The sequence below is a fragment of the Drosophila simulans genome, chromosome 2L (genome assembly GCF_016746395.2).
Source record: "Drosophila simulans strain w501 chromosome 2L, Prin_Dsim_3.1, whole genome shotgun sequence".
In the NCBI taxonomy this organism is placed as follows: Eukaryota; Metazoa; Arthropoda; class Insecta; order Diptera; family Drosophilidae; genus Drosophila; species Drosophila simulans.
Genome location: NC_052520.2, coordinates 10,199,166 through 10,221,644, shown reverse-complemented (window position 1 = coordinate 10,221,644; position 22,479 = coordinate 10,199,166). Strand labels below are relative to the sequence as shown.

Below are 22,479 nucleotides of genomic sequence, written 5' to 3'. Positions count from 1 at the left end.
AGATATTTTATGATAAGACGTGGACCAACTTATAAGATTAAAAATTCTTATCATTTTATATGCACCTCTCTGAAGCACTTTCGTATTACTGTCAACAACAATACATTTATTTAAATGTGTGTGTTGAAATACTTATTTTAACATTTTTTGTTGATCATTGCTCAATTCGTTCCATTTCCGTAATTCCAAACTGTTCGATAGTTGCTGCACTTTATGAAGTTCGCAATGCAGAAAAGTATCGTTGTTTTGCGCATCTCTGCTTCGGCTAGTATGACTTTGAATTTTACAGAAAGAACAACTTTTATAAAAGAAAAAATTAGCCATGCCCGCATTTAAAGGTAGCATTGTGTTTTACAACTCCTGTTTGCGCACAGACTCATCGTCCTACTTTCAGTTAAGGTGAAGTGGGGCCGGGAGCTCTACACAGATATCGTTGTAAACACCGACGAGGAGCCGATTTTGTTTAAGGCCCAGTTGTTTGCCCTGACTGGCGTTCAACCGGATCGCCAGAAAGTTATGTGCAAGGGCGGCATTCTGAAGGATGACCAGTGGAATCTGCAGATCAAGGACGTAAGTGAGCATCCATGATCCTTTGGCGCCTAACCATCATCGGTTTTTTCCATTTGCAGGGCGCTGTGGTCCTGTTGCTGGGCAGCAAGGAAAGTGTTCCAGAAGTGCCTGCCACTCCGGTCAAATTCATTGAGGACATGAACGAAGCTGAGGCAGCCACAGCGGTAGGTATTTTGCCGGACCTAAGGCAATTATAATAATAATCACAATTACAACTAACTAGATAGGGAAGTTATAGTAAAAATGTAAAATTCCCGACTGCAATCCAACTAAATAAGCTTAAGATCCTTGATTTGCTTATCATTATTTGCAGATATAATTATTTTGTTTTTTGTACCATTGTACATGTTCTCATATAAACTATACATATTTTCAGATGCGTCTACCGGCTGGGCTGACAAATCTGGGCAATACGTGCTACATGAACGCCACTGTCCAGTGCCTGAATGCAGTGCCCGAGCTCCGCACTGCCCTGAGCACTTTCAGTAACGATGGAACCGACACCATGTCGACCGCATTTTCCATATCCTCTGCCATGAAGTCTATATTTGCTCAAATGGAGAAGGGCACAACTGTGACGCCAATTGTGCTGCTGCAGGCATTGCACCGGGCATCCCCGCAATTTGCCCAGACTGGCGAAAATGGCACATACAGGCAGCAGGACGCCAATGAGTGCTGGGCAGAGATCCTGAAAATGTTGCAGCAAAAGCTGCGGCCAACAAACCAGGAACCATCGAATACTGTCCAGAAGAGGCACAGGTGAGCGTACACACAACCTTTATGCTTCTTTTTGACAATATCTATTACATACTCCAATTTTAGCTCGTTTATCGACCAGTTTTTTGGTGGCACTTTTGAAGTTAAGATGAGCTCTGAAGAGGAACCCGATGAACCTTCAACAGTAACAAGCGAAAATTTCTTGCAGTTAAGTTGCTTCATTTCCATGGATGTTAAGTACATGCAGAGCGGTCTGAAATCTGTAAGCATAATCGTAAGCACTTTTAAGCAGCGCTAATTTTGCCTAAATTTTCAGAAAATGAAAGAGCAGCTGGTGAAAAAATCTGAAACCCTGGGACGCGATGCAAAGTACATTCGAACTGTGAGGATTGTAGCTAATGTTTGCGTTACGAAACTAACCTTATCCTGTTTCAGTACTTGGTGAGCCGACTTCCAGCCTATCTCACCGTACAATTTGTGCGCTTTCAATACAAAGGAAAGGAGGGCATAAATGCCAAGGTGTTGAAGGATATCAAATTCCCCATTGACTTCGATGCCTTTGAGTTGTGTACCCCCGAATTGCAAAACAAGCTCTGCCCAATGCGCTCAAAATTCAAGGATCTGGAAGACAAGAAAATGGAAGTTGACGTTGTCAAACGCAATGAACCCAACGAAGAGAAGAAGGACGTTAAGTACGAGCAGTTCTGGTTCGACGACGACTTGGGCAGCAACAATTCGGGATACTATACGCTGCAGGCGGTGCTTACGCACAAGGGACGCTCCAGTTCGTCGGGTCATTATGTGGCCTGGGTTCGCTCCAGCGGCGATGTGTGGTTCAAGTTCGATGATGATGAGGTCTCCGCCGTGGCCACTGACGAGATCTTGCGGCTTTCCGGCGGCGGAGACTGGCATTGCGCTTATGTCCTGTTATATGCGCCCAGACGTTTGGAGAAACTATAAGTAATTGTGTTAACGTCATTACATTTGTATTGTTAATATAATAATTCTGAATAAATAACCAAATCCTTAAGGGTGAACTCTCATTTCCAAGTCTTTAATTTGCATTTGCTTGTGACACAAAAATGGTTTAAGTTAAATGATTATTAGGTTTCCATAAGAAAAAGTTTTAATATTTAATATATCTATTTACTCAAATAACGGCTGTGTTTAAAATTTCCAATTCGTTTCCAATCGGCTTGTCGGCGTTACCTTGACAGGCGCAAGATGGTATTTTACAGCAATAAGGTCACACCCAAATTGTCAAATTGCAAGTTACCTTAGTGTTTATAAATATGGAAAGTAATGATTTAGGAACAACAGATGCGAATTCTGCACAGCAGTCGCTTGCTTTGCGGCGGGAATTGCGCAGAAAGAAAATATTGGAGTCGTCCAAGGCACGACTGGACAAATTAAATAGCAGATCAACGTCGGCGTTTCAGAATGAAAACCTCGGTAACACATGATCTTCTATGTACATATATCTACATATGTACATATATTGTACATATGCCAATGTTATGATTTGTGTCAAACTGCTTATTTTATGCATTAACAGAGCTCTCCATCTATAAATGTTTATGATTTCCTAATTGCAGATGGTGAACCCTCGTATACGCAATATTCCGATCCGGAGGTGGAGCCGGATATTCCAATAAGGCGTTCATTTCTGCCAGAACAACCTGCTCCCCGAAGAACCACGTCACGAAATGCATTTCTCAAGAGCAGAGTTCACATTATCTTGGCGGCTTGCTTTGGATTTCTTTTGGCTCTTTACACAAACAGCAGTGTTTTCATTCCCGTTCTGCTTTTCGTGATTGCGGAGCTGGCATTTCTGCAGAATTTCAAAGAAGACCATTTACCGGCCAGCATGGGACCCTTGTTACTTATGTTCATCAATCCGAATATTACCAGCAAAATTAAGCAGTTTAGCAGTATATTTTTTATTCTTCAGTCATTGTTGGGCGATCTTGCGATAACCGTTTGTGTTGTTTGTTCAGGAAGCATGCTCTTACTAAATTTTAGACCCGACTATGCTACAATTGTTAAATAAAAATCATGTTATATGCAACATGATTAGCAAGACACATACTGTCAAAACCAGTTGAATCATTCATACATCTAAAATTAAGGACGTCAGCGGAGGACCAAAAAACAACCACCATTGCGTTTTCAGCACTGGCAGCGACTTTAGGTGCTGTACAGCACTGTTTATCTGAAATAATTATGTATAAAAACTTTAAAACCGTTAACAACCCCTAATTTTAAGTCTAAATTTTCTAATTTAAGTTGCCTGATTATTAAAAAGCTCCTTTAATTCTGAAATAATGTCTTCAAATCGCTTAAAACAAAGCGAAAAGGTTGTTAATACGTTGTTAGAGAGAAATACAAAAAATACCTTTGAGAAAATTACAAATCTCTGAGTTTCCTTACATTTCTTTCAAGTATTTCTAAAAATAGACCCAGGACCGTCCGCCTGTCAGGACATAGTAATAGTAATTGGAAAACACCTTCACTGAGCATGCCCAGAAACGCGAAAAAAGGAAAAGTGCCCACCCTCGCCTGTGGGCCTGCGCATACTTTGTATCGATTTTAAGACTGTGTACTTATTTCATAAGCTTGTGGCGAAAAGATGTTTTCATAAACAAGTGCAAGGTGGAAATTAGTGCTTGAAAAATATATGATTAGTGCAATCGGCTACCGTAGATAAGTGTAATTATGCAGCCGTTAAAAATGGCATAACATCGAGCTGCTGTGCAAGGATATTCGGATTTACAAACGCTCTTGGCAGATTTTTTTTCCCCCGAGTAATACGAAACTAATAAGGTAAAAACCACCTCTGGTATCCATGAATAAAGTTTAAGAAACTACAAATTAAGCTGAGTTTTCTGGGTGTGATTTTGTTTTCAATTCAAACGATTTGAATACTAACTGCTTTAAGTGAGAATGAGGCATTAGTACTTTGATTGAAAATCAATATTTTAAAATAACCTTACTAACGAAGGGCGACAAGGGTCTTGGTCTCAGTCTTATTGATTTGCAAACCCATTCGCAATTGCAGCCATCATGGGAACGGTGTTGAGCTTCAATCCGCGGGATCGCCATCCCATCTACTCGTCCCAGCCAAATTTTCAATACAACCACTCGACCGATATGCGGAACGAGAACGACAGCACTGGCTCCATAGACTCCCATCTAAACAACTTCTCCTACGAGCAGCTGAACAATGCCAAGAATCGGGAGAACAAGAAGTCCGCCTGCCATCCGATGGCCAAGAATGTGATTGGCCAGCCGGGTGGTCAGTGTGGCGGCGTCCACATCAATCTGCAGACACAAACCCAGCTGAGCTCGCACAATTTGAACAATCTGGCGAACGCCTCGAAGGACACCATCACCAATGTGCTGGACACGCATAACGAGAACTCGGTGCTCAAGGCGGAGAAGAGCTCGTTCGAGAAGAACCTGAAGAAGCACTCGATCTTCATCAATGCGCTCTCGTGGAAGAAGCTCTCCACGTCGCACAACAAGAAGAAGATCGAGAACAAGAACAAGTGCGCCAACCTGCCCACGGCCTGCTTCAAGGCCCAGCTGCTGGAGTCCTCGTTCGCCTCGTCCTCGGACAAGAATCGCAACATCCAACTGCACTGCAATCGCATTGAGGAGCACAACCAGCAGCACTGCAACCAGCATCCCCATCCCCATCCGCACCAGCATCAGCTTCAGCTCCAGAATCAGCACCAGCACCAGAATCAGAATCAGAACCAGAATCAGGTGCAGGACATCCGGGAGGAGGTCATGACCGGTCCGCCGGGCAAATCGCAGAACCCTTCCAAGGCGAAAGACCCCGTCAAGGTCAACAATAAGAACTCCATGTCGAACCACAACAAGCTGATCCAGAAACAGCCCCTGACGCTCAGCCTGCCACAGCAAGTCCAGGCCTCGTCCATTCAGATCAAAAACACCAACCAGATCCCACGCAAGACCGTCATTCAGGTGCGTAGTGTGCCAAATTATGGTATTCTATTAAGCAAGTCGCATTTAAGATTCTAACATATTAGTGGGGGTGGCTTTTAGGGACCAACTTGTGTAGCATACTTTCGAACACACAACATTTTGAATTTAAAGACCACATCATATCAAATAATGAAACCTAAGTCCTGAGATTTTTGAGTTTCATAATAAGTTTTTGAGTTTCATAATAAGTTCCTTAACGAAATAACAAGATGTTATATTTTCTTTACGGTTTCTAAGTTCAGGGATTAGAACTGATTTCCTTTAAATTTCGTTATACTCCTTATATTCCTTATTCCAAACAAAAGATGAAATGGGTTTTATATAGGATTTTTTTGAACACCTCGCAGGCCTCCACTTCGGAATTGCTTAAGTGCTTGGGCATGTTCTTGCACTGTCGTTGTCAGCGGCTAAACAACTTCGATGCCGGGGATGCGGTCATGTGGCTCAGAGCAGTGGATCGCAGCCTTTTGCTCCAAGGATGGCAGGTATATAGTAGCAGGTCTGCCACATGTCCTTCAAACAATAAGCACATTATTTAATCCCAAGGATGTGGCGTTCATAAACCCAGCCAATGTGGTGTTTGTCTACATGCTGGTCCGCGAGCTGGTCAGCGGAGAAGAGAGCAAGGAATCGGATCTTCAGGCTTCAGTACTCACCTGTTTGTATCTGTCCTATTCGTATATGGGCAATGAAATCAGCTATCCACTCAAACCGTTTTTGGTTGAAGACTCGAAGGAAAAGTTTTGGGACAGGTAAGTTAAATATAAAGTTAATTTCAATGAAATATGTTACCGTTTACCTTTACCTTTTACCTTTAATCTTCAATGTAACGTACAGGTGCCTCGTCATTGTGAACAAGCTAAGTGATAAAATGCTTAAAATCAATGCTGAGCCTGGATTTTTTACCGAAGTCTTTACTGAGCTGAAATCTTGTGGTCAATATCATCCTACAATTAAATCATACTGTGGAGGCGCCTGACGGATGGACGACCGGGAGATTATTGTCAACCTCTCATTGTCTGCGCATCGCCAGAAATTTCCCGATGAAATGATGGCGAAGTACCGTTAATAAAACTTAATATTTTATAAAACATTAGACAATTTCATTATGTCACTATCACAATCGTTCAAATCAAATAATAAAGATTAGTGTTTAAATAAATTAACATCTACGGTATGTGTAAAATGTGCGTTTCCATTGCTGGGCCAATCAATCAATTAACCAATCTCAATTCTACACAGAACCAAAAACAGAAGGGAAATATCCACCATATATGCAAATAAATGGTAGTTTATTATACATCTTATATACATAAATCGTTTCGTAATCTAGAAACTATTGAGAGCAATTCAATTTGGATACAGTATATCGTAGTGGCCTGGTCGATATATCAGGTAAATTCGGGGCTCGCTTCCCTCGGGGAAGTCGTGGGCCTTCACAGTCCCACCCTCGCCACGGTCCAAGTACTCGACACGAACTCCAGCGCCGAGGGCGGTGCAGAGCGCGATGATGTGGATGTGATCCGATTCCTTGTACATCGGTTCCACTTCCAGATGGCGGAACGCCTCAATGGTGAGGTCGCCTTCGATGAAATTTTGGTAAAAGTCGGCCTCCTCCTGCAGTTTTCCCGAGGTAATCAAACGTAGGTAAACCACCACGTAGTCGGAGTATCCCTGCTCATTGAAGATCTTGTGCAACTCATCCTGGACCGTGCTGTGTCCACCTGCATTGTCGGGACTAACACGCTGGATGACTTCCATAAACTGAACATACAAAATGCGGCATTAGCATAGGGAATTCGTTTTGCATTTGTGCGGCTAAACATACCGTTTCGTGAAAGTCCTCCAATGTAAAACTGGGAAATCCCAGCTGAACGAGCTTCTCCTTGGACTCCTCGGCCAGCTTTTTGAACTCCTGGTAGGCACTGTTGTTTGAGATCAAGTACTCTAAGTAGGAGTAGGCGAAGGCTCTGAAGAAACAATTGCCATCGGGGCGGGTGCGGCGAATGAACTTGTACTTTTTGGACAGATCCTGAATCTTGGCGGTGAAGATCTCGTCGCCACTGTACTCCGCGTACAAACAGGTGAGTGGCAACTGCTCGCTGATCAAGGGAGTTGTGTCGCTGATCTGTAATTTTTGAAATTCGGCATTATTTCTCGGTTCATTGTCGCTATTGTGTGTAAGTATTTCTGCAGACTCACCTCTTTTTCAATATCCCGTTTCTGCTGAATTATTAGCTCGTCGCGATTGCCATCGTTATGGGTAAACGGCTCCATGTTTCTCTGAATACTGAACAATTGCGGCGCTTCCTTTGAATTTACTTTACTTTGTATTCATTTGATGAACTAAAAAGAATTCCTGTTCATCATATGTATGTGTAGGCGCATCAAATGTCACACACACAGGTCTAGAGGCGAAACTCACGGACACACTGATGCTTTCGATTTTATCGCACAGCTATCGTTATCGGGTTTCAATTCCGGTTGTTCCTCCGAATGGCTCGAGAATAAAAATAAATTAATAAATAGTAAAAACTATGGGAACATATTAAATCTTTTATCTAACCATATATAATATATTAAACTATATATTGCGGAAAAGTATTTGCGAAATAGTATTTAAATTTCATTAATGTAACATAAAATATTTAAAATCGCATCATAGAAACACGCTAAAGTTTAGGTACCTTTTAAACTGTTTCATATTTCAAATATACGCACATAATTTTAATAAAACATATAAACTTTGAACTGGTTTTCCGCTGTGTAATACGTAGGCTGGGAACTTCAATTGGAACCAGCTTTTAAAGCTTCTCGTCAGAAGATCATCGGCTCGGACTTAAGATTGAATAAGAAATCAATTCAGTTGAGTGTTTTCTTCATTGCTCAGCGAACGTTGCGCTACTTTAATAAATTAAGTAAGTCTTACTAATAGAGTATAATTTATACTAACTAAAATTGAACTTAATTCAATTTAATGAAAATTTGTAGTTCAGTTAAGTGGATATCTGCAAGAGTTCAATCTTTTCAGTGCTTTCTATGTTCTGTAACATCTACAATACATTTTTCATCCATATATGTATGCACATGTGTGTGTATTTAGCATTTTAATCAATCTAAAAGATGTTAAAGTTCAATGAATAAAGTGTACAAAATATCTCCTCCTCACGTACTTTTATGAGCACAAATCAGAGCCAATGGGAATACACGTATATATGTTAATGGAGAAGCATTGTATAATGCTAAGTTTACTTGAAACTAAAACCAGTTTTTACCCTATTTTATTTGCAAGGAACATATTGTTAGCAATAATGGTGAACCTTTGTGTGTAAATGCCAATTAATTATTGTGTTATAACTTATTATTAGGGCATCATTTTATTCTTGCGAAAAATGGCTGAAGTGCACTTACACATACGAAACTATTTATGTGTTTTAAAGTAATGCTTTGTTTTTATTGACAGCGAAAATTGACCCACCGCAATACACTAGCATTTCTTATCGCCAAAAGTCATATTTAAACAAAAAAGCAATCAGGAATGATAATGAGCCAATCTAAAAGAAACAATACGTACATATATATTTGCTCCGAATTTTAGTATTCAAAAAAGAAAGCAAAGCCTCACTGATAAGACAATAAATTCTAAAGATAATTAGGTTAATTGTTCGCCGCATAAACATAAACGTATTCGTATCCGCATCTCCCTTTCGTTTAAATGTGTCACTCTGTTTTGGGGGAATTACATTTACCATTTTCCGGCTTAAGTGCGATATTCCAGCAATAACAATCGTAGTTGTATCACCAATACTCGAGCTTTACTTGCTTACCTTGTCTTCATCTCTTTCCTCGAATAAGTGAGCTTTCTGACCTTAATTATGTTTGCTTAAAACAATATGCAAAACGAATAAAGAGCACGATTCAATTTTGCTTTCCAGGAATATGATATTACTAAATTGCCTAGTAATATGCCTGTGCATATTTTCCTGTGGAGCCCAGGACTCTTCCTTGGATAAATTGATATCGGACATATTTAAAACGGACGAAACACCCAAAGCATCATCCACTCCCCCTCCGGCGGTGATCCCCAAGGATTCTGGTAGTACGGGATCCGGAAACGGAGGATCCGGTTCAGCCCAGTATCAGTCCTGTGGCGATCAAAAGGAGTGTGTTCCTCGCTGGTTGTGCGCCAATAATACGATTAACACCAGTGGCGATGGTATCATAGACATTCGAATTAATACGGACTCCGACTGCAAGAACTACTTGGATCTGTGCTGTGATGTGTCCAACAAGGTAACACATACATACCTATAAGAAAGGCTCTGATTACTAAAATTAAACACTTATTTTATTTGTAAAGAGAAAAGATTCGATTATCGATTACAAGCCTGATCATCCCGAAGGCTGCGGTTACCAGAATCCCAACGGTGTTGGCTTTAAGATCACTGGAGCTGTCAACCAGGAGGCCGAGTTCGGAGAATTCCCCTGGATGCTGGCCATTCTCCGTGAAGAAGGCAACCTCAACCTGTACGAGTGTGGAGGAGCTTTGATAGCTCCCAATGTGGTTTTGACCGCGGCGCATTGCGTTCACAACAAACAGCCCAGTAGCATTGTTGGTAAGTACATCTATCTACGCAACCTATGAAATACATATATGTATAAATCTAATTAAACTTATATACTTAAATAAACTTTAACTTTAAGTGAGAGCTGGCGAATGGGATACGCAAACGCAGACTGAGATCAGACCGCACGAGGACCGATATGTCAAGGAAATAATCTACCATGAGCAGTTCAGCAAGGGATCACTCTTTAACGATGTGGCTGTCATGCTGTTGGAAAGTCCATTCACCCTCCAGGAGAACATCCAGACGGTTTGCCTGCCCAATGTGGGTGATAAATTCGATTTCGATCGCTGCTATGCCACCGGCTGGGGCAAGAACAAGTTCGGCAAGGATGGGGAATACCAGGTTATCCTGAAGAAGGTCGACATGCCCGTGGTGCCCGAGCAGCAGTGCGAGAAAAATCTGCGCGAAACTCGCCTCGGCAGGCATTTCATTCTGCATGACAGCTTCATTTGCGCCGGCGGTGAGAAGGACAAGGACACCTGCAAGGGCGATGGTGGTTCCCCGCTGGTGTGTCCAATTGCTGGCCAGAAGAACCGCTTCAAGTCCGCCGGCATCGTTGCCTGGGGCATCGGATGCGGCGAGGAGAACATTCCCGGAGTGTACGCCAGCGTGGCTAAGCTACGTCCGTGGATCGACGCCAAATTGAAGATTTGGAGTATTGACCCCAGGCACTATACACCCTAAGAGCAAAATTGTCACTTGAATTTGCGGGTTTAAATCTTCATACTTCAGATTGCTCTTACTTAATATATGCCCAATATGTTAATACTCAAAAGTTAAAAAACAATCTTTTTTATTCTGGGAACTGTGAAAAAGGAACAGGCTTACAAAAATTGAATTGAGTTGGCAGTACGTTTGAGCTTGTTGATGTCAATTTAATTTGCCGCACCTGGTCACACTGGCGTCTGTGTGCATGGGGAATAAGAACAAGAAAGATTAGATTCGTGCAAGCAAACGTATTTGCTTTGAATTGAATATCTACAGAGACATGGACAACTTCGGTCTGGGCGGAGCGGAGCTAAGCAAGGGGCAGATATTCCAGGTACTGGTTCGCCTGTCTGTGGCCTCGCTGATCACATATTATTCGGTGAAATGGATGATGAACCAGATGGATCCGACCAGTAAAAACAAGAAAAAGGCCAAAATTCTGGCTGAGGAGCAGCTAAAGAGGTTTCTATTAGACTCATATAGAATATCTTGTACATGTGTTAACCTTTTCCATGCAGGCTGGCCGAGCAGGAGGGCTTCAGGCTAAAAGGGCAAGAGTTTAGCGACTACGAGCTTATGATTGCGTCACATCTTGTTGTTCCCGCCGACATAACAGTCAGTTGGGCCGATATCGCCGGTCTGGATGCAGTTATTCAGGAGCTCCGGGAATCGGTGGTGCTGCCGATCCAGCACAAGGATCTCTTCAAGCATTCGAAGCTGTGGCAGGCGCCCAAAGGCGTCCTGCTCCATGGGCCGCCGGGCTGTGGAAAGACGCTGATAGCGAAGGCGACGGCAAAAGAGGCGGGAATGCGCTTTATCAACTTGGACGTCGCCATTCTTACCGACAAGTGGTATGGGGAATCCCAGAAATTGACTTCTGCTGTCTTCTCGCTTGCATCGCGAATCGAGCCATGCATTATTTTTATTGACGAAATAGACTCATTTTTGCGATCGCGAAACATGAACGACCACGAGGCCACCGCCATGATGAAGACCCAGTTTATGATGCTGTGGGATGGCCTCAGCACGAACTCCAACTCGACGGTGATTGTGATGGGTGCCACGAACAGGCCGCAGGATCTAGACAAGGCCATTGTGCGCCGCATGCCAGCCCAATTCCACATTAGTCTGCCCTCGGAGACCCAAAGAAAAGACATCCTGAAGCTGATCCTCCAATCGGAGGAGGTAAGTCAGGATGTCGACTTGAATCGCTTGTCCAAGCTCACAAATGGCTTCTCGGGCTCAGACCTGCGGGAAATGTGCCGGAATGCTTCAGTTTACCGAATGAGGCAGCTCATCACGTCCAGAGATCCGTCAGCTGCAGCGCTGGATCGCAACAACGTCCGCATCACCATGGACGATTTGCTGGGCTCGCACTTAAAAATTAAGGAATCAAAGATGCACACGGGCAGCCTATTCTTAGAGAATAGAATCGAATTAGATTAAGCTGACTATTGTTTATTCAAGCACCCGATATATCCAACTTAAATTTGTATAATAAACTTTTTATTTGCCTTTCGAGAGGAGCTCCAATGTTATGTGCTCGTCGTGGAAAAGGTTGCGTTAATTAACCCTGTTCTCTGCCATCCTAAATGGGTATCCGGAAAACGTAGTTTTGGTAGTCTTGAAAACAGCAACGGATACAGCAGGAAATTACACAATCCATAGCATTTCCTTAAAGTGAAGCTCAATGCACTTTAATTATTACATTTACGGGCTTCTGTGAAATATTCACCTAGAGAAATTTCAAACATTTATAAAGATATTGCACTTGTACACATCTTCAAACACACACACACACGCACAACTTGCGTCACGCGACCGTGGGCTTTCAATCGTAAAAAAAATATAAGTAAACTTGTGCAGTTTTATTCTCTTTTAAAAAGGTGGTTTATTTCTGACGGCATTTCAATCGTCAAACTAGTACTTAAAATTTAAATGTAGGTATAATAAAAATTTATGCGAGTCTTGTATTTTGGCTCAAAATATACATTTTAAATAATCAAACCAAAGCAATTTAGTTAATGATGTTTTTGTATAATTTTTTAATAATGAAATGTATAGAGTGTACAAACTTCAAGCTAAGAAATTTCCTTCTCCACATTTTAGTTATGTTTCGTGCTCATATAAATACTTTCTTCGATTGGCTCAAATCATTTCTGTTGAAGGCGTTGATTAAACCACTTCAAATCCAAGCGAGACTATATACTTTTCAAAAAATGAACCCATTGGTAAGCTATTTTCCCAATTTGTCTTTTTGATAGGAGATATCTTGTATCTACATCTACATACTTCATTTGCACGCATCCTTTCTATTTCAGTTAACTTTGATTCCTGGATACCTTTTCATAACCTTAATAATTATTGGAAGTACTGCACACAGTAATTCCTATGCTGTGAATAAAACCAGTAGTGTCGAAAGTGGTGAGTGGAGCTATCCTGAATACGGAAAAGGATCTACTCACAATAGCGGAAGAAGACCGGAAAAGCTGGATCTGCAACATTATAATCGGGAAACTGAACGCAATGTGACTTTGAGACGCGGCGTGAAAAACTATCAAAAACAAGGCGATAAAATTACGAGGCATAAACTGAAATATAAGCCTTCTGGTGCTCGAAGAAAAAATGTGAGTCCCCATTATTCGGATGAGAGTACGGAAAGTAGGCATTATCATACATTCGAAGAGATCCACGAGCATATCGATGAGGACGATGGTCAGTACCAGGCATCCGAGCAGGTCGGAACACAAGCGATCCTGCACGAACATGTCGAGCAGTCGGGAAAGAAGGATGCGAAGCGGATGAAGGTGAAAATCAAGCACCACCATCACCATCATCATCACAACCACATCAAGGAGCTGATCAAAACGGTGCCACAACCTTATCCCGTGGAAAAGGTCGTCCATGTGCCCATCGAGAAAATTGTCGAGAAGATCGTACATGTGCCCAAGCTCGTGAATGTTACGGTTGAGAAAATAGTGCACGTGCCCATCGAAAAGATAGTGGAAAAGGTGATTCACATCCCGAAGCCAGTCCAAGTGCCCAAACCATATGTGGTCGAAAAGATAATTGAGAAAATAGTCCACGTACCGAAACCGTATCCTGTGCTCCGGACTGTCCCGTATCCGGTCGAAATAAAGGTGCCAGTTCATCTCGAGAAGAAGGTACCAGTGCCCTATAAGGTTGAGGTAGAACGAAAGGTTCCCGTTTACATTCGCTCCAGCGAGCCATATAAGTTTGAGTCATCTTCAATCTACGAAAGTTATCCCCGCGGCGAGGAGTTCAAATTCAACATGGAAATGGATCATCCACCGCCCAGAGAACACGAACCATCCAGCCTTCCTTCGTCAAACTACTACAACAGGATATACAAATCTAGGGAATTGGATCATCCTCCGAGGATGGAGGACTATCAAAGCTCCGTGCCCACACAGTTAAAGCATGATTACGCAACGAAAAGTACTCCCGATCAGCAGTTTAAACACGAGTACGTGACGAAAAGTACTATTGATCCTCAATTTAAGCACGATTACGTGACGAAAAGTAGTATTGATCCTCAATTCAAGCCCGATTACATAACGAAAAGTAGTATTGATCCTCAATTTAAGCACGATTACGTAACGAAAAGTAGTTTTGAATCGCAGTATAACCAGGAATACGTACCCAAAACTAGCATTGAATCGACTTCTCCTGGACGGGATGGGGTTTCCCTGAAACTCGTCGGTCCCCCTACTCCTTTCAATATCACTGGAAAGGATTTGGAGACCGCCAACTCTGCTCCAGATTTCGTTAATAGCTCCAACGTAGACCTAAGTCCACAGGAATCGGCTAACGCCTATCGCGGTATGCCATTCTCTATACCATTTCAGTTTGTACAACTCCAACCAATGGCCTTCCAAAGTCCAATACATGTGGAACTGCCAATCCAATCCCCTTCAGCAGAAGCTGCTCAAAAGTGATAATCTAATCAAATGTTTAGAGTAATTAATCCTATTCAGAGAAACTATCATATACCTGCCAGACTTTTAAAAGACTTTTTCACCACAATAATAAAAAAAACTGCTAAAAATAAGTCGCTTAATATAAAATATAATGCATAATAGAATATACTAAAATGTTTATTTTGTTTGTTGTTACAAGTTTATGATAAATCGAAACCCACATTCATAAGCAATAAAACTACTAAGCCTAACAAGTAACAAGAAATTAATTATAATATACTGTTACATATTCTAAATAATAAAACCGTTTTTATGCCGGTATTACTTTTTTTAGACTGTATTGTATTTTTTTTTTTAAGGAATACCCCCAACAATGGTCGATTGCGGCAAAATCGATAACGATATCCAGAATTCATTCCAATCGCATTCTAAAAGACACAAACTTTATAAATACTAAACAAAAGTCAAGCATATAAGCACCTTTTTATTTGTTAGTTCAATTTATGTGTTTTGTATTGAAAGTTAAATAGGGTTGCGCTAAAAAATTAATTCGGCATTTGGTATTTCAGTGAACAGCAATATTAGTAAACCGATGTAGTGGCGATTGTTGTGTGTCATTGTTTTTATCAATAAGGGAAAAATTGCTAACGAATTGTGATTGTTATGCATGTATTCCCTGTTACTTGTTCTGTGCAGTCCTCATTGGCAAAGAAATATTTAATGCAATATTGAAATAAGTGTAAAAATATCGGAATGTTTATTGAACTACTGTTACAGCAACCTGATGTCTCTTACATACTTACGTGCATACATACATATGTATGTAAGCGATTGCAAACGAAGTCAGTTAGTTACAAACAGAATCCGTTACATCGAGTATCATTGATGATTTCGTTTTACCAGTCTTAACTCGACTATAGAATACTCTCTGTCAAATATATGAATCATGCTCCTTATTTTTTTTAAATGCCAATTATGACCAGTGCATTTTTATACCATTTTTATTTAATTACTAATGCAAATGTTATTACAGCCTTTAGTTGGAAATAATGAATTCCAAACCCGATTATGAAGCAGAAAAAGAAAAAAAGCTGACCATAACAAATAGATTCGGGGATTCCCTGGAAAACTATGAAGTATCCAACGAGAGCGAGCACAAGACCCATGTTTACCCAAAAAAGATTCCTAACAGAAAAAACGGAATTTTAAAGTAAGTAGTTTAATTTTTTCAATTCATTTAAAGCTAATACTTAACGATTTTTAGAAACACCGATGTCAACCATAGTGCCGTCGATAATCAGCATCTTGAGGATGTGGACTTGGCAGACATTTTGGGCACAAATTGGCCAAAACGAGCGGGACCAGCTGCAATGATCTTAAACAACAAAAGTAAAACGGATCCTAGTAATTCTGAAGACTTAATTTTAAAACCAGCCTCTCCAATATTAAAAATAGAGCCAGAGGAACCTTTACGTAAGTTTATTATACGAAATTTCCATTAATATATTAAATCAATTAATAATTTCAAAATATAGCATTATTAAGAACTGAGGAAGAAATCTGTTCCAACCCGAAACATTCTTGATCAGGCCCACTTAATCCTGTCCGTCCGTATAAATATATAGATATAAAGATATCGGGAACTGTAAAAGCTAGTTCAATTTAGTAGAGTCTCTCAAGCAGTCGCTGTACTGCTTGCTAACATTCAAGTTCTGCCTGCTACAGCACTCCATCTGCTGCTTGCATATTTCCAATTCTTTCGCACTTCTTTTATGTGAGTAACAGGTATGTAATAGTCGCCCCTTTCTAATATATCGTTCACTGTTTTTGAATCTGTTATTGTCGATACGTTACAGTTGTTGTAAGAATTGTATTCACTTTGCTTCCTTGCAAAAGACAACGGAATGAAAACGTATATTTATTTATAGAACGCCGGCCAAATACATAAGAACACATACATATATTCTATTTACGTTCACGTAAAACGCCAGTTCTCTGAGTTGATATATGCAGTTTGTCGAGGAGTTTTATTTGTTCTGCACTTTCTCAAAGTTCTCTATTGCTGAAAAATCAGAAAAAATTAAAGAAGAAATTGAAATTGTGGTGTGCGTCTTTCAAAAATGAATATATACCAACAAAAATTGTCTTCTGACTCGGATATCCACAATAATATTCCATTAACAGTGCTAGAATTTTATTCACCAAGTTTATTGCCCGAAGAACTGGGTATGATCTATTATGAAACCGTTCCGCTATTTTTCCCTTGATTTTCCAAGAAATCAAAATTTATATTTTTTGTCCTAGGTTTTACAATCGCTGATTACCAACCTCTAATTGAAATACCTGGTACCGAGCTAGCGATTGGTTCCCTCGTCGAAGTCTCAAATCCTGGACTATGTGAAGATCTATATGGCGTTGTAAGATGGATAGGTATACCGCCTGGCCCTCAAAAAAACGTACTCGTCGGAATCGAGGTAGAAGACGAATCCAACTTGAAAAATGTTGTGGCATCGGATGGGAGACACAATGGCGTACGGTATGTTATACTTATAAACATTTAAAACACATAAATAGGTACTCATACAAGAAAAACTCTTAACTGAAAACTATCTTCTGTGTTGTGCTTTGTTTTAGCTTATTTACTTGCCATGATGGTCGAGCTATTTTTGTACCAGCCAACAGATGCACCGCTGACCGGCGATTTGCTGATGTAGATAATACCATTTCTGCAAACAGAGTTTCTAGTAATCACGCAAAGAAATTTGGTGTCGCTGAGTGTCCTGCCATTTATGGTTCGATACCGCCATTAGGTAAGGTAACAATAACCATTTTAATAAAGGAAAGGATTTTATGCAGCTATTTGTTTTTCAGAAATACACAATTCCGATGAGCTTGCAAGCATATGTGGAAAGTTTAAAGGAATACAAGGACACCATAATTCCTGCTACCTTGATGCAACTCTATTTTCCATGTTCACTTTCACCAGTGTTTTCGATTCAATTCTGTACAGACGTCCGGGCCCACAAGTAAGTTATTCAATTTGTCTGCACAGCTAACTAATTACAAATTATTTTATTTTCGACAGGATATTCGAAATTACAGTGAGGTTCAGAAGGTTCTGCGCGATGAGATCGTCAATCCATTGCGAAAAAACGTTTTCGTTCGATCCGATCGTGTGATGAAACTGCGCGAGCTCCTAGATCAGCTAAGTTCGGTCAGCGGTCTCACCTGCGAGGAAAAGGATCCTGAAGAGTTCCTAAATAGTTTGCTCTCACAAATTATGCGAGTTGAACCGTTTCTAAAGGTGCTTATTGTACTCATTGTCGCATAGATGTTTATACTAAATAATTTAAATGTTTTTTTAGCTAAGCTCGGGACAAGATTCTTATTTTTACCAACTATTTGTGGAGAAGGATGAGAAGTTAACATTACCGAGTGTGCAGCAACTGTTTGAGCAAAGCTTCCACTCATCGGATATAAAACTAAAGGAGGTTCCTTCTTGTTTCATCATACAAATGCCTCGTTTCGGAAAGAACTACAAGATGTATCCAAGGATATTGCCATCTCAGGTTCTCGATGTCACAGACATAATTGAAAATTGTAGGTGTTCGCAATATAACGATTTGCATTTCGAATCTTAACAAAATTCAACTTGCAGCTCCTCGACAGTGCTCACTTTGTGGCAAACTAGCTGAATACGAGTGCCGGGATTGCTTTGGCAGCTTGCAGGCTGGATCAGGACTGGAGTGCACCGCCTTTTGTCCAAAATGTCTCAAGACATTTCACAGTCACATCAAAAGGTCTGCTATCTTGATAGATAAATAAAGAAATAGCAACTAAAAACCTATCTTTCAGAACGAATCATGTGTCGAAGAAGATTTATAGTCCGAAGGAATTTAAAATCATGGCGGAGCACATGGTTGTCCCGCGATTGTACATGGAGTTATTCGCAGTCGTTTGCATAGAAACATCTCACTACGTGGCATTTGTCAAGTCTGGATCCGGACCTGATGCTCCATGGTGTTTCTTCGATTCAATGGCTGATCGAAAAGGCAAGCTAAAACTTAGTTTTTGACCTTACTAGTTTCTTATACTTAAACAAATACTATTTCAGGCGAACAGAATGGATACAATATACCTGAAATTACGTGTGTTCCAGAATTAACACAGTGGCTCTCGGAAGAAGGCGCACGATCTATAAATGAAACTTCAACGAACGATAAAGTATTACCTGAACACGCCAAGCGTATTTTTTGCGATGCCTATATGTGTCTGTACCAAAGCACAGATATAATGATGTACCATTAGAGCAAATTTATCAATAAATTAAATGAACGCAATAAAATTTTTGTAAAAATCACATGTGAAATGGATATTGTGCCTATTGATGGTTAGTGGAATGTCAAAAATATATGTTTTATGATATTTAGGACAGGTAAATTCTAGGTAGCATTTACTTATATAACAGGAGAAAAACAAAGATATAAAAAGATATAACTAATATAGCAAGTACCAAGTTTACTTATATATATTTTACAAAAAATTTTTAGGAGAAGTGTTCAGGGTGACTTCAGAAACAGGACTGAACAATCTACAGAACTACGGATCACTAGACCATGAAAGGCAGTTCATATTCCGGATATATATGGATGTATGCACATACACGGTGTTACATACATACATATCTTGAAGTGCCCTCCATTGGTCGACGCAAAACGGCGGCGATTGCGATTGGTGGATTTGGAGGGAGGATATCCAGATGCTGTTCACTCGACGGCGCAGATTCACTAAACAAGTGAAAAAGTTTTTCAGTTACTTGCCAGACACCAAAGACGAGTTTTATGTGCACCGCACTATCTGCGAAAATGTCGATCTTAAGCCGCGAATTGGATTTGAATTCAATTACGTTAAATTAGAAAATGTTTAAAAATTCCGTTGTCTTGGCGTGCGAATACTCAACCATGTATTATAACTCAATTTATAATACTTCCAACATGTTCGACATGAAACGTAAATGTTTAAATCATTCATCTTACTACGTTGTTATTTTAATAAAATTGGGACAGTGATTTGTGATACCAACTTAAATTCTAGTTCAAAAACAACTTTTATTTTATATTTTCGTGTCTATGGAAAATAATGAATATATTTGCCAATAATTTCAGACTCCGAAAGTCAAGTTCAGCAACAGATATATAACACAAGTCACCTAGGTTATGTGCCAACTTCGAATACTCGGATTGTTAAGAAACGTAATACAGCTAACAAAAAGGAGAGAAGGCGAACCCAGAGCATAAACAATGCGTTTTCCTATCTGCGAGAAAAGATTCCCAACGTTCCTACAGATACTAAATTATCAAAGGTAACTTCACCGACGGATATATCATCCTAAGTATAATAGTTAAATAGTAGCTTATCGATAAGCAGACAAGGTTTAGTTTTTAATGTTTCCTACTTAAATCAATGTTAATTATATTCTATTTTTACTTTGTTTAGGCGTTTTGGGTAAGAATTAAGTTACAATAGCCAGTGAACAATCTGTTTTTTAATAACTAAATCAATTATTTACACAATTTTAAGTTTGTGACTGTTTGCTTGGCTTACTTGACAGATTAAAACACTGAAGTTGGCCATATTGTACATAAACTATTTAGTTAATGTTCTTGATGGAGATCAGGATCCAAAAGGCGGATTTCGAGCCGAACTTAAGCCGGTCAGTCGAAAGATCTGTAGCGAAAAGAAGCACTGTTTGAAATCAGAGATTCAAGTAAGAGAAACCCAATTAATTTGTTTTCTTATATACTATTTTATGATTTCAATAACAAACCAATCACTAGATATATTCAAATTGATCGCCTTGAATTTGCATTTAAGCTTATGGGGCGGAATAACAATTTATAAAAATTATATACCTTTTTATCTCCATGCATTCAAATAAAAATTATTATAAATATTTTTTGTTTTTACTGTATGTGTTAGTAAGGTGTAGATTATTTAAATAAGTTCAGATACCATAAGCTAATTGACATTTATTTCAAAAACCTTCTAGGGTGGCTAATTTTTGTTGTACAAAGATATATTAGATAAAGACAATGTTCCCGCTATAAGGGGCGTATTGTTTGCTTTTTTTGTATTGATATATAGTTATAGTTCTACTTTTCTATTTCGTTTGAGATCTCTGCTCGGAATTTGTATTTTTATGGTACACAAGATATTTTCTCCCCCCTTTTCTGCAGATATCTCAATTGTTTGTTTATTATAAGAAACAAAAGCACTTGACTTTATAAAAGAGCATTTTACGTTTTTCCCTCAAAGAAATAGGAACTATACGTACGCGTAATTCCATTCCCCTTGTAATCCGCAGATAAAGACTCGATTGATTGTAGATATATTCCTAATGGAAGTGCGGTGCCATGTTTAGCTTCAAAAATCGAGTTTCGAAATATATGTACACAGGTCCAGTTGTAAGTTGTACTTTATTGTGCAATTTCGGAAGTGATAAACCGCAGACGCCTGCATCCGTAATTGAGAATCCATGCTAACCAACCGCCTCCTTCACAAAATGGGGGTGAAATAATGGCTGGGAACATTTATTTAATAGGGCAATCTGGTTTTAGATATGAACACAAAAGACAAGTGTCTAAGTGGTGCTTCAGAAACATTTAATCCATTAGGGGTTTGATTAATTAAGTGCCTTTTTGGAAATATTGAAGTTTTGAAGTATTCTTTTTTTTTTACTGAAAGTTATTGAACTTGTAAGCTTTGTTTAAGTATTTCAAAAAGATAGCTTTTATAAATGATATTGATAAAAAGAAGTAAAGGAAACATTCGCCAATATATCCCTTATCATTAGTTCTTAAATTTACAAATGGATAAGAACTATTTCCCAGTGAAAGTGCATGTGGATGTTGTCTTTATGTGGGACTCACAAACAATTGGAAGTGAACTACATTTCTAAATAAAATAGTAAAGTGTTTCCATAGTACTTCCGTGCACGTGTTAAATTTTTGTTTACTTCTTAATTGTCTATTTGTGGGTACAAGTTGTATACAAAAAAAGAAAACTATGACCTGTATAAACAAATTGAGTTACTCAAAAGCAATGCTTTGAAATCCACGATTCGAATTTCCAACAGTCAAGTACTCAAATTCGACATAGTTTTGAAAATTGTGCAGATATTTGGACTAACTTTATTAGATATTTAGATAACATAAATTGGTTTGCAAAGTATAAACTTCTTAACCGTAGAGTCACATTGTGAAAAGGTTGGGATATAGCTAAAAACATAAAAGAAATACCTATATCCCATTAACAAAAAATGAAGAACATTTTCGTCTTCTACAATTCTTTTAATGGTTTTGCAAATAATTTAACAAATTCAATTACAAGATTTTCGTACAATCATGCATGTATGTACATAATACATGATCTATTAGTTCCAATTAATAATGAAAATTTATATTTCAGAATGTTCCATTGTCGACCAAGGGCCGCACGGGTTGGCCACAAGATGTTTGGGCATCGGAACTTATTCCAGAACACAATTAAACCCATAACTTGCATTAATAATATTTCATTCTATATATGTATATATATTGATAAACTATATTTAAAACAACAAGAAAAATAATAAACAAATAAACAAGCAGAATAAAGACTTTCCTTTTATCTTTAGGAACTCGTTGAATAAAGAGAATTCTTAAATTTGCTAACCTAAAATTGTTGTCAGCAAATAAAAAATAGAAGTATACTTTACTAAGTATACTAACTAGAAGCATACTAACTTGGTAGAAAATTTTTCTAAAAAATTGCGGCAAAACTTGGTCTGAGATTCATAAAAATAATAATCATTTTAATGTGGGATCTGGAAGTCAATATCCAGACATTATATTATTGGAATTATA

The 22,479-nt window shown here is 39.2% G+C and overlaps 9 protein-coding genes across 13 annotated transcripts; 8 read left to right on the top strand and 1 right to left on the bottom strand.

Annotated features, from left to right (window-relative positions):
* The first annotated feature begins 180 nt into the window (after positions 1–180).
* On the top strand, positions 181–2,330 carry LOC6731781 (ubiquitin carboxyl-terminal hydrolase 14). The gene is made up of 7 exons (XM_002078880.4): positions 181–338; positions 395–570; positions 630–734; positions 947–1,329; positions 1,393–1,549; positions 1,604–1,669; positions 1,723–2,330. Exons 1-7 carry the CDS (start codon positions 323–325, stop codon positions 2,245–2,247), a joined length of 1,428 nt encoding a protein of 475 aa, XP_002078916.1. The 5' UTR covers positions 181–322; the 3' UTR covers positions 2,248–2,330.
* A 163-nt stretch (positions 2,331–2,493) lies between these two features.
* LOC6731780 lies at positions 2,494–3,371 on the top strand. Its single transcript, XM_002078879.4, has 2 exons — positions 2,494–2,739; positions 2,883–3,371. The coding sequence occupies exons 1-2, from the start codon at positions 2,580–2,582 to the stop codon at positions 3,335–3,337; spliced, it is 615 nt and encodes a 204-aa protein (XP_002078915.1). The 5' UTR covers positions 2,494–2,579; the 3' UTR covers positions 3,338–3,371.
* A 483-nt stretch (positions 3,372–3,854) lies between these two features.
* On the top strand, positions 3,855–6,484 carry LOC6731779 (cyclin-dependent kinase 5 activator 1). The gene is made up of 5 exons (XM_016178489.3): positions 3,855–4,110; positions 4,346–5,277; positions 5,646–5,783; positions 5,845–6,050; positions 6,136–6,484. The coding sequence occupies exons 2-5, from the start codon at positions 4,351–4,353 to the stop codon at positions 6,275–6,277; spliced, it is 1,413 nt and encodes a 470-aa protein (XP_016024473.1). The 5' UTR covers positions 3,855–4,110; positions 4,346–4,350; the 3' UTR covers positions 6,278–6,484.
* An 87-nt stretch (positions 6,485–6,571) lies between these two features.
* On the bottom strand, positions 6,572–7,739 carry LOC6731778 (ubiquitin thioesterase otubain-like). Its single transcript, XM_002078877.4, has 3 exons — positions 7,501–7,739; positions 7,127–7,426; positions 6,572–7,062 (listed from the first exon to the last, which is right to left on the bottom strand). Exons 1-3 carry the CDS (start codon positions 7,573–7,575, stop codon positions 6,649–6,651), a joined length of 789 nt encoding a protein of 262 aa, XP_002078913.1. The 5' UTR covers positions 7,576–7,739; the 3' UTR covers positions 6,572–6,648.
* A 328-nt stretch (positions 7,740–8,067) lies between these two features.
* On the top strand, positions 8,068–10,707 carry LOC6731777 (phenoloxidase-activating factor 2). Its single transcript, XM_016178490.3, has 4 exons — positions 8,068–8,216; positions 9,234–9,591; positions 9,659–9,914; positions 10,003–10,707. The coding sequence occupies exons 2-4, from the start codon at positions 9,238–9,240 to the stop codon at positions 10,608–10,610; spliced, it is 1,218 nt and encodes a 405-aa protein (XP_016024472.1). The 5' UTR covers positions 8,068–8,216; positions 9,234–9,237; the 3' UTR covers positions 10,611–10,707.
* An 88-nt stretch (positions 10,708–10,795) lies between these two features.
* Positions 10,796–12,155, top strand: LOC6731776 (outer mitochondrial transmembrane helix translocase). The gene is made up of 2 exons (XM_016178491.3): positions 10,796–11,096; positions 11,153–12,155. The coding sequence occupies exons 1-2, from the start codon at positions 10,915–10,917 to the stop codon at positions 12,078–12,080; spliced, it is 1,110 nt and encodes a 369-aa protein (XP_016024471.1). The 5' UTR covers positions 10,796–10,914; the 3' UTR covers positions 12,081–12,155.
* A 604-nt stretch (positions 12,156–12,759) lies between these two features.
* On the top strand, positions 12,760–14,834 carry LOC27208838. The gene is made up of 2 exons (XM_016184392.3): positions 12,760–12,865; positions 12,956–14,834. Exons 1-2 carry the CDS (start codon positions 12,854–12,856, stop codon positions 14,591–14,593), a joined length of 1,650 nt encoding a protein of 549 aa, XP_016024470.2. The 5' UTR covers positions 12,760–12,853; the 3' UTR covers positions 14,594–14,834.
* A 103-nt stretch (positions 14,835–14,937) lies between these two features.
* On the top strand, positions 14,938–18,935 carry LOC6731772 (ubiquitin carboxyl-terminal hydrolase CYLD). 4 transcript variants are annotated; one of them, XM_016178501.3, is made up of 11 exons: positions 14,938–15,065; positions 15,609–15,785; positions 15,840–16,048; positions 16,880–17,111; positions 17,210–17,385; positions 17,447–17,601; positions 17,661–17,879; positions 17,941–18,175; positions 18,234–18,375; positions 18,431–18,627; positions 18,690–18,935. In XM_016178501.3, the coding sequence occupies exons 2-11, from the start codon at positions 15,625–15,627 to the stop codon at positions 18,881–18,883; spliced, it is 1,920 nt and encodes a 639-aa protein (XP_016024467.1). In that variant the 5' UTR covers positions 14,938–15,065; positions 15,609–15,624; the 3' UTR covers positions 18,884–18,935. The 4 variants fall into 4 exon arrangements, with proteins under 4 accessions (XP_016024467.1, XP_039154597.1, XP_016024469.1 ...); XM_039298663.2 differs by having other exon boundaries at positions 14,953–15,131; XM_016178503.3 differs by having other exon boundaries at positions 14,953–15,135.
* Positions 18,936–19,305: 370 nt separating this feature from the next.
* Positions 19,306–22,211, top strand: LOC6731771 (heart- and neural crest derivatives-expressed protein 2). Of its 2 annotated transcripts, XM_016178504.3 has the most exons (4): positions 19,353–19,585; positions 19,741–19,937; positions 20,187–20,342; positions 22,043–22,200. In XM_016178504.3, the coding sequence occupies exons 1-4, from the start codon at positions 19,495–19,497 to the stop codon at positions 22,121–22,123; spliced, it is 525 nt and encodes a 174-aa protein (XP_016024465.1). In that variant the 5' UTR covers positions 19,353–19,494; the 3' UTR covers positions 22,124–22,200. The 2 variants fall into 2 exon arrangements, with proteins under 2 accessions (XP_039146915.1, XP_016024465.1); XM_039290981.2 differs by lacking the exon at positions 20,187–20,342 and having other exon boundaries at positions 19,306–19,585; positions 22,043–22,211.
* The last annotated feature ends 268 nt before the right edge of the window (positions 22,212–22,479 follow it).

Coding starts and splice junctions, on each gene's coding strand:
- LOC6731781 (XM_002078880.4), top strand. Junction 571..629: donor GGAATCTGCAGATCAAGGAC/GTAAGTGAGCAT, acceptor TTCCATTTGCAG/GGCGCTGTGGTCCTGTTGCT. Junction 1,670..1,722: donor ATGCAAAGTACATTCGAACT/GTGAGGATTGTA, acceptor ATCCTGTTTCAG/TACTTGGTGAGCCGACTTCC.
- LOC6731776 (XM_016178491.3), top strand. CDS start 10,915: ATGGACAACTTCGGTCTGGGCGGAGCGGAGCTAAGCAAGGGGCAGATA. Junction 11,097..11,152: donor GCTGAGGAGCAGCTAAAGAG/GTTTCTATTAGA, acceptor TTTTCCATGCAG/GCTGGCCGAGCAGGAGGGCT.
- LOC6731777 (XM_016178490.3), top strand. CDS start 9,238: ATGATATTACTAAATTGCCTAGTAATATGCCTGTGCATATTTTCCTGT. Junction 9,592..9,658: donor GCTGTGATGTGTCCAACAAG/GTAACACATACA, acceptor TTATTTGTAAAG/AGAAAAGATTCGATTATCGA. Junction 9,915..10,002: donor ACAGCCCAGTAGCATTGTTG/GTAAGTACATCT, acceptor TTTAACTTTAAG/TGAGAGCTGGCGAATGGGAT.
- LOC6731780 (XM_002078879.4), top strand. CDS start 2,580: ATGGAAAGTAATGATTTAGGAACAACAGATGCGAATTCTGCACAGCAG. Junction 2,740..2,882: donor GTTTCAGAATGAAAACCTCG/GTAACACATGAT, acceptor TCCTAATTGCAG/ATGGTGAACCCTCGTATACG.
- LOC6731772 (XM_016178501.3), top strand. CDS start 15,625: ATGAATTCCAAACCCGATTATGAAGCAGAAAAAGAAAAAAAGCTGACC. Junction 16,049..16,879: donor AGAGCCAGAGGAACCTTTAC/GTAAGTTTATTA, acceptor TTTTTGTCCTAG/GTTTTACAATCGCTGATTAC. Junction 18,376..18,430: donor TTTCACAGTCACATCAAAAG/GTCTGCTATCTT, acceptor CCTATCTTTCAG/AACGAATCATGTGTCGAAGA.
- LOC6731779 (XM_016178489.3), top strand. CDS start 4,351: ATGGGAACGGTGTTGAGCTTCAATCCGCGGGATCGCCATCCCATCTAC. Junction 5,784..5,844: donor TTTTGCTCCAAGGATGGCAG/GTATATAGTAGC, acceptor TTTAATCCCAAG/GATGTGGCGTTCATAAACCC. Junction 6,051..6,135: donor AAGGAAAAGTTTTGGGACAG/GTAAGTTAAATA, acceptor TGTAACGTACAG/GTGCCTCGTCATTGTGAACA.
- LOC6731778 (XM_002078877.4), bottom strand. CDS start 7,575: ATGGAGCCGTTTACCCATAACGATGGCAATCGCGACGAGCTAATAATT. Junction 7,427..7,500: donor AACGGGATATTGAAAAAGAG/GTGAGTCTGCAG, acceptor CAAAAATTACAG/ATCAGCGACACAACTCCCTT. Junction 7,063..7,126: donor TGGAGGACTTTCACGAAACG/GTATGTTTAGCC, acceptor TTGTATGTTCAG/TTTATGGAAGTCATCCAGCG.
- LOC6731771 (XM_016178504.3), top strand. CDS start 19,495: ATGTTTAAAAATTCCGTTGTCTTGGCGTGCGAATACTCAACCATGTAT. Junction 19,586..19,740: donor CAACATGTTCGACATGAAAC/GTAAATGTTTAA, acceptor CAATAATTTCAG/ACTCCGAAAGTCAAGTTCAG. Junction 20,343..22,042: donor GTTTGAAATCAGAGATTCAA/GTAAGAGAAACC, acceptor TTTATATTTCAG/AATGTTCCATTGTCGACCAA.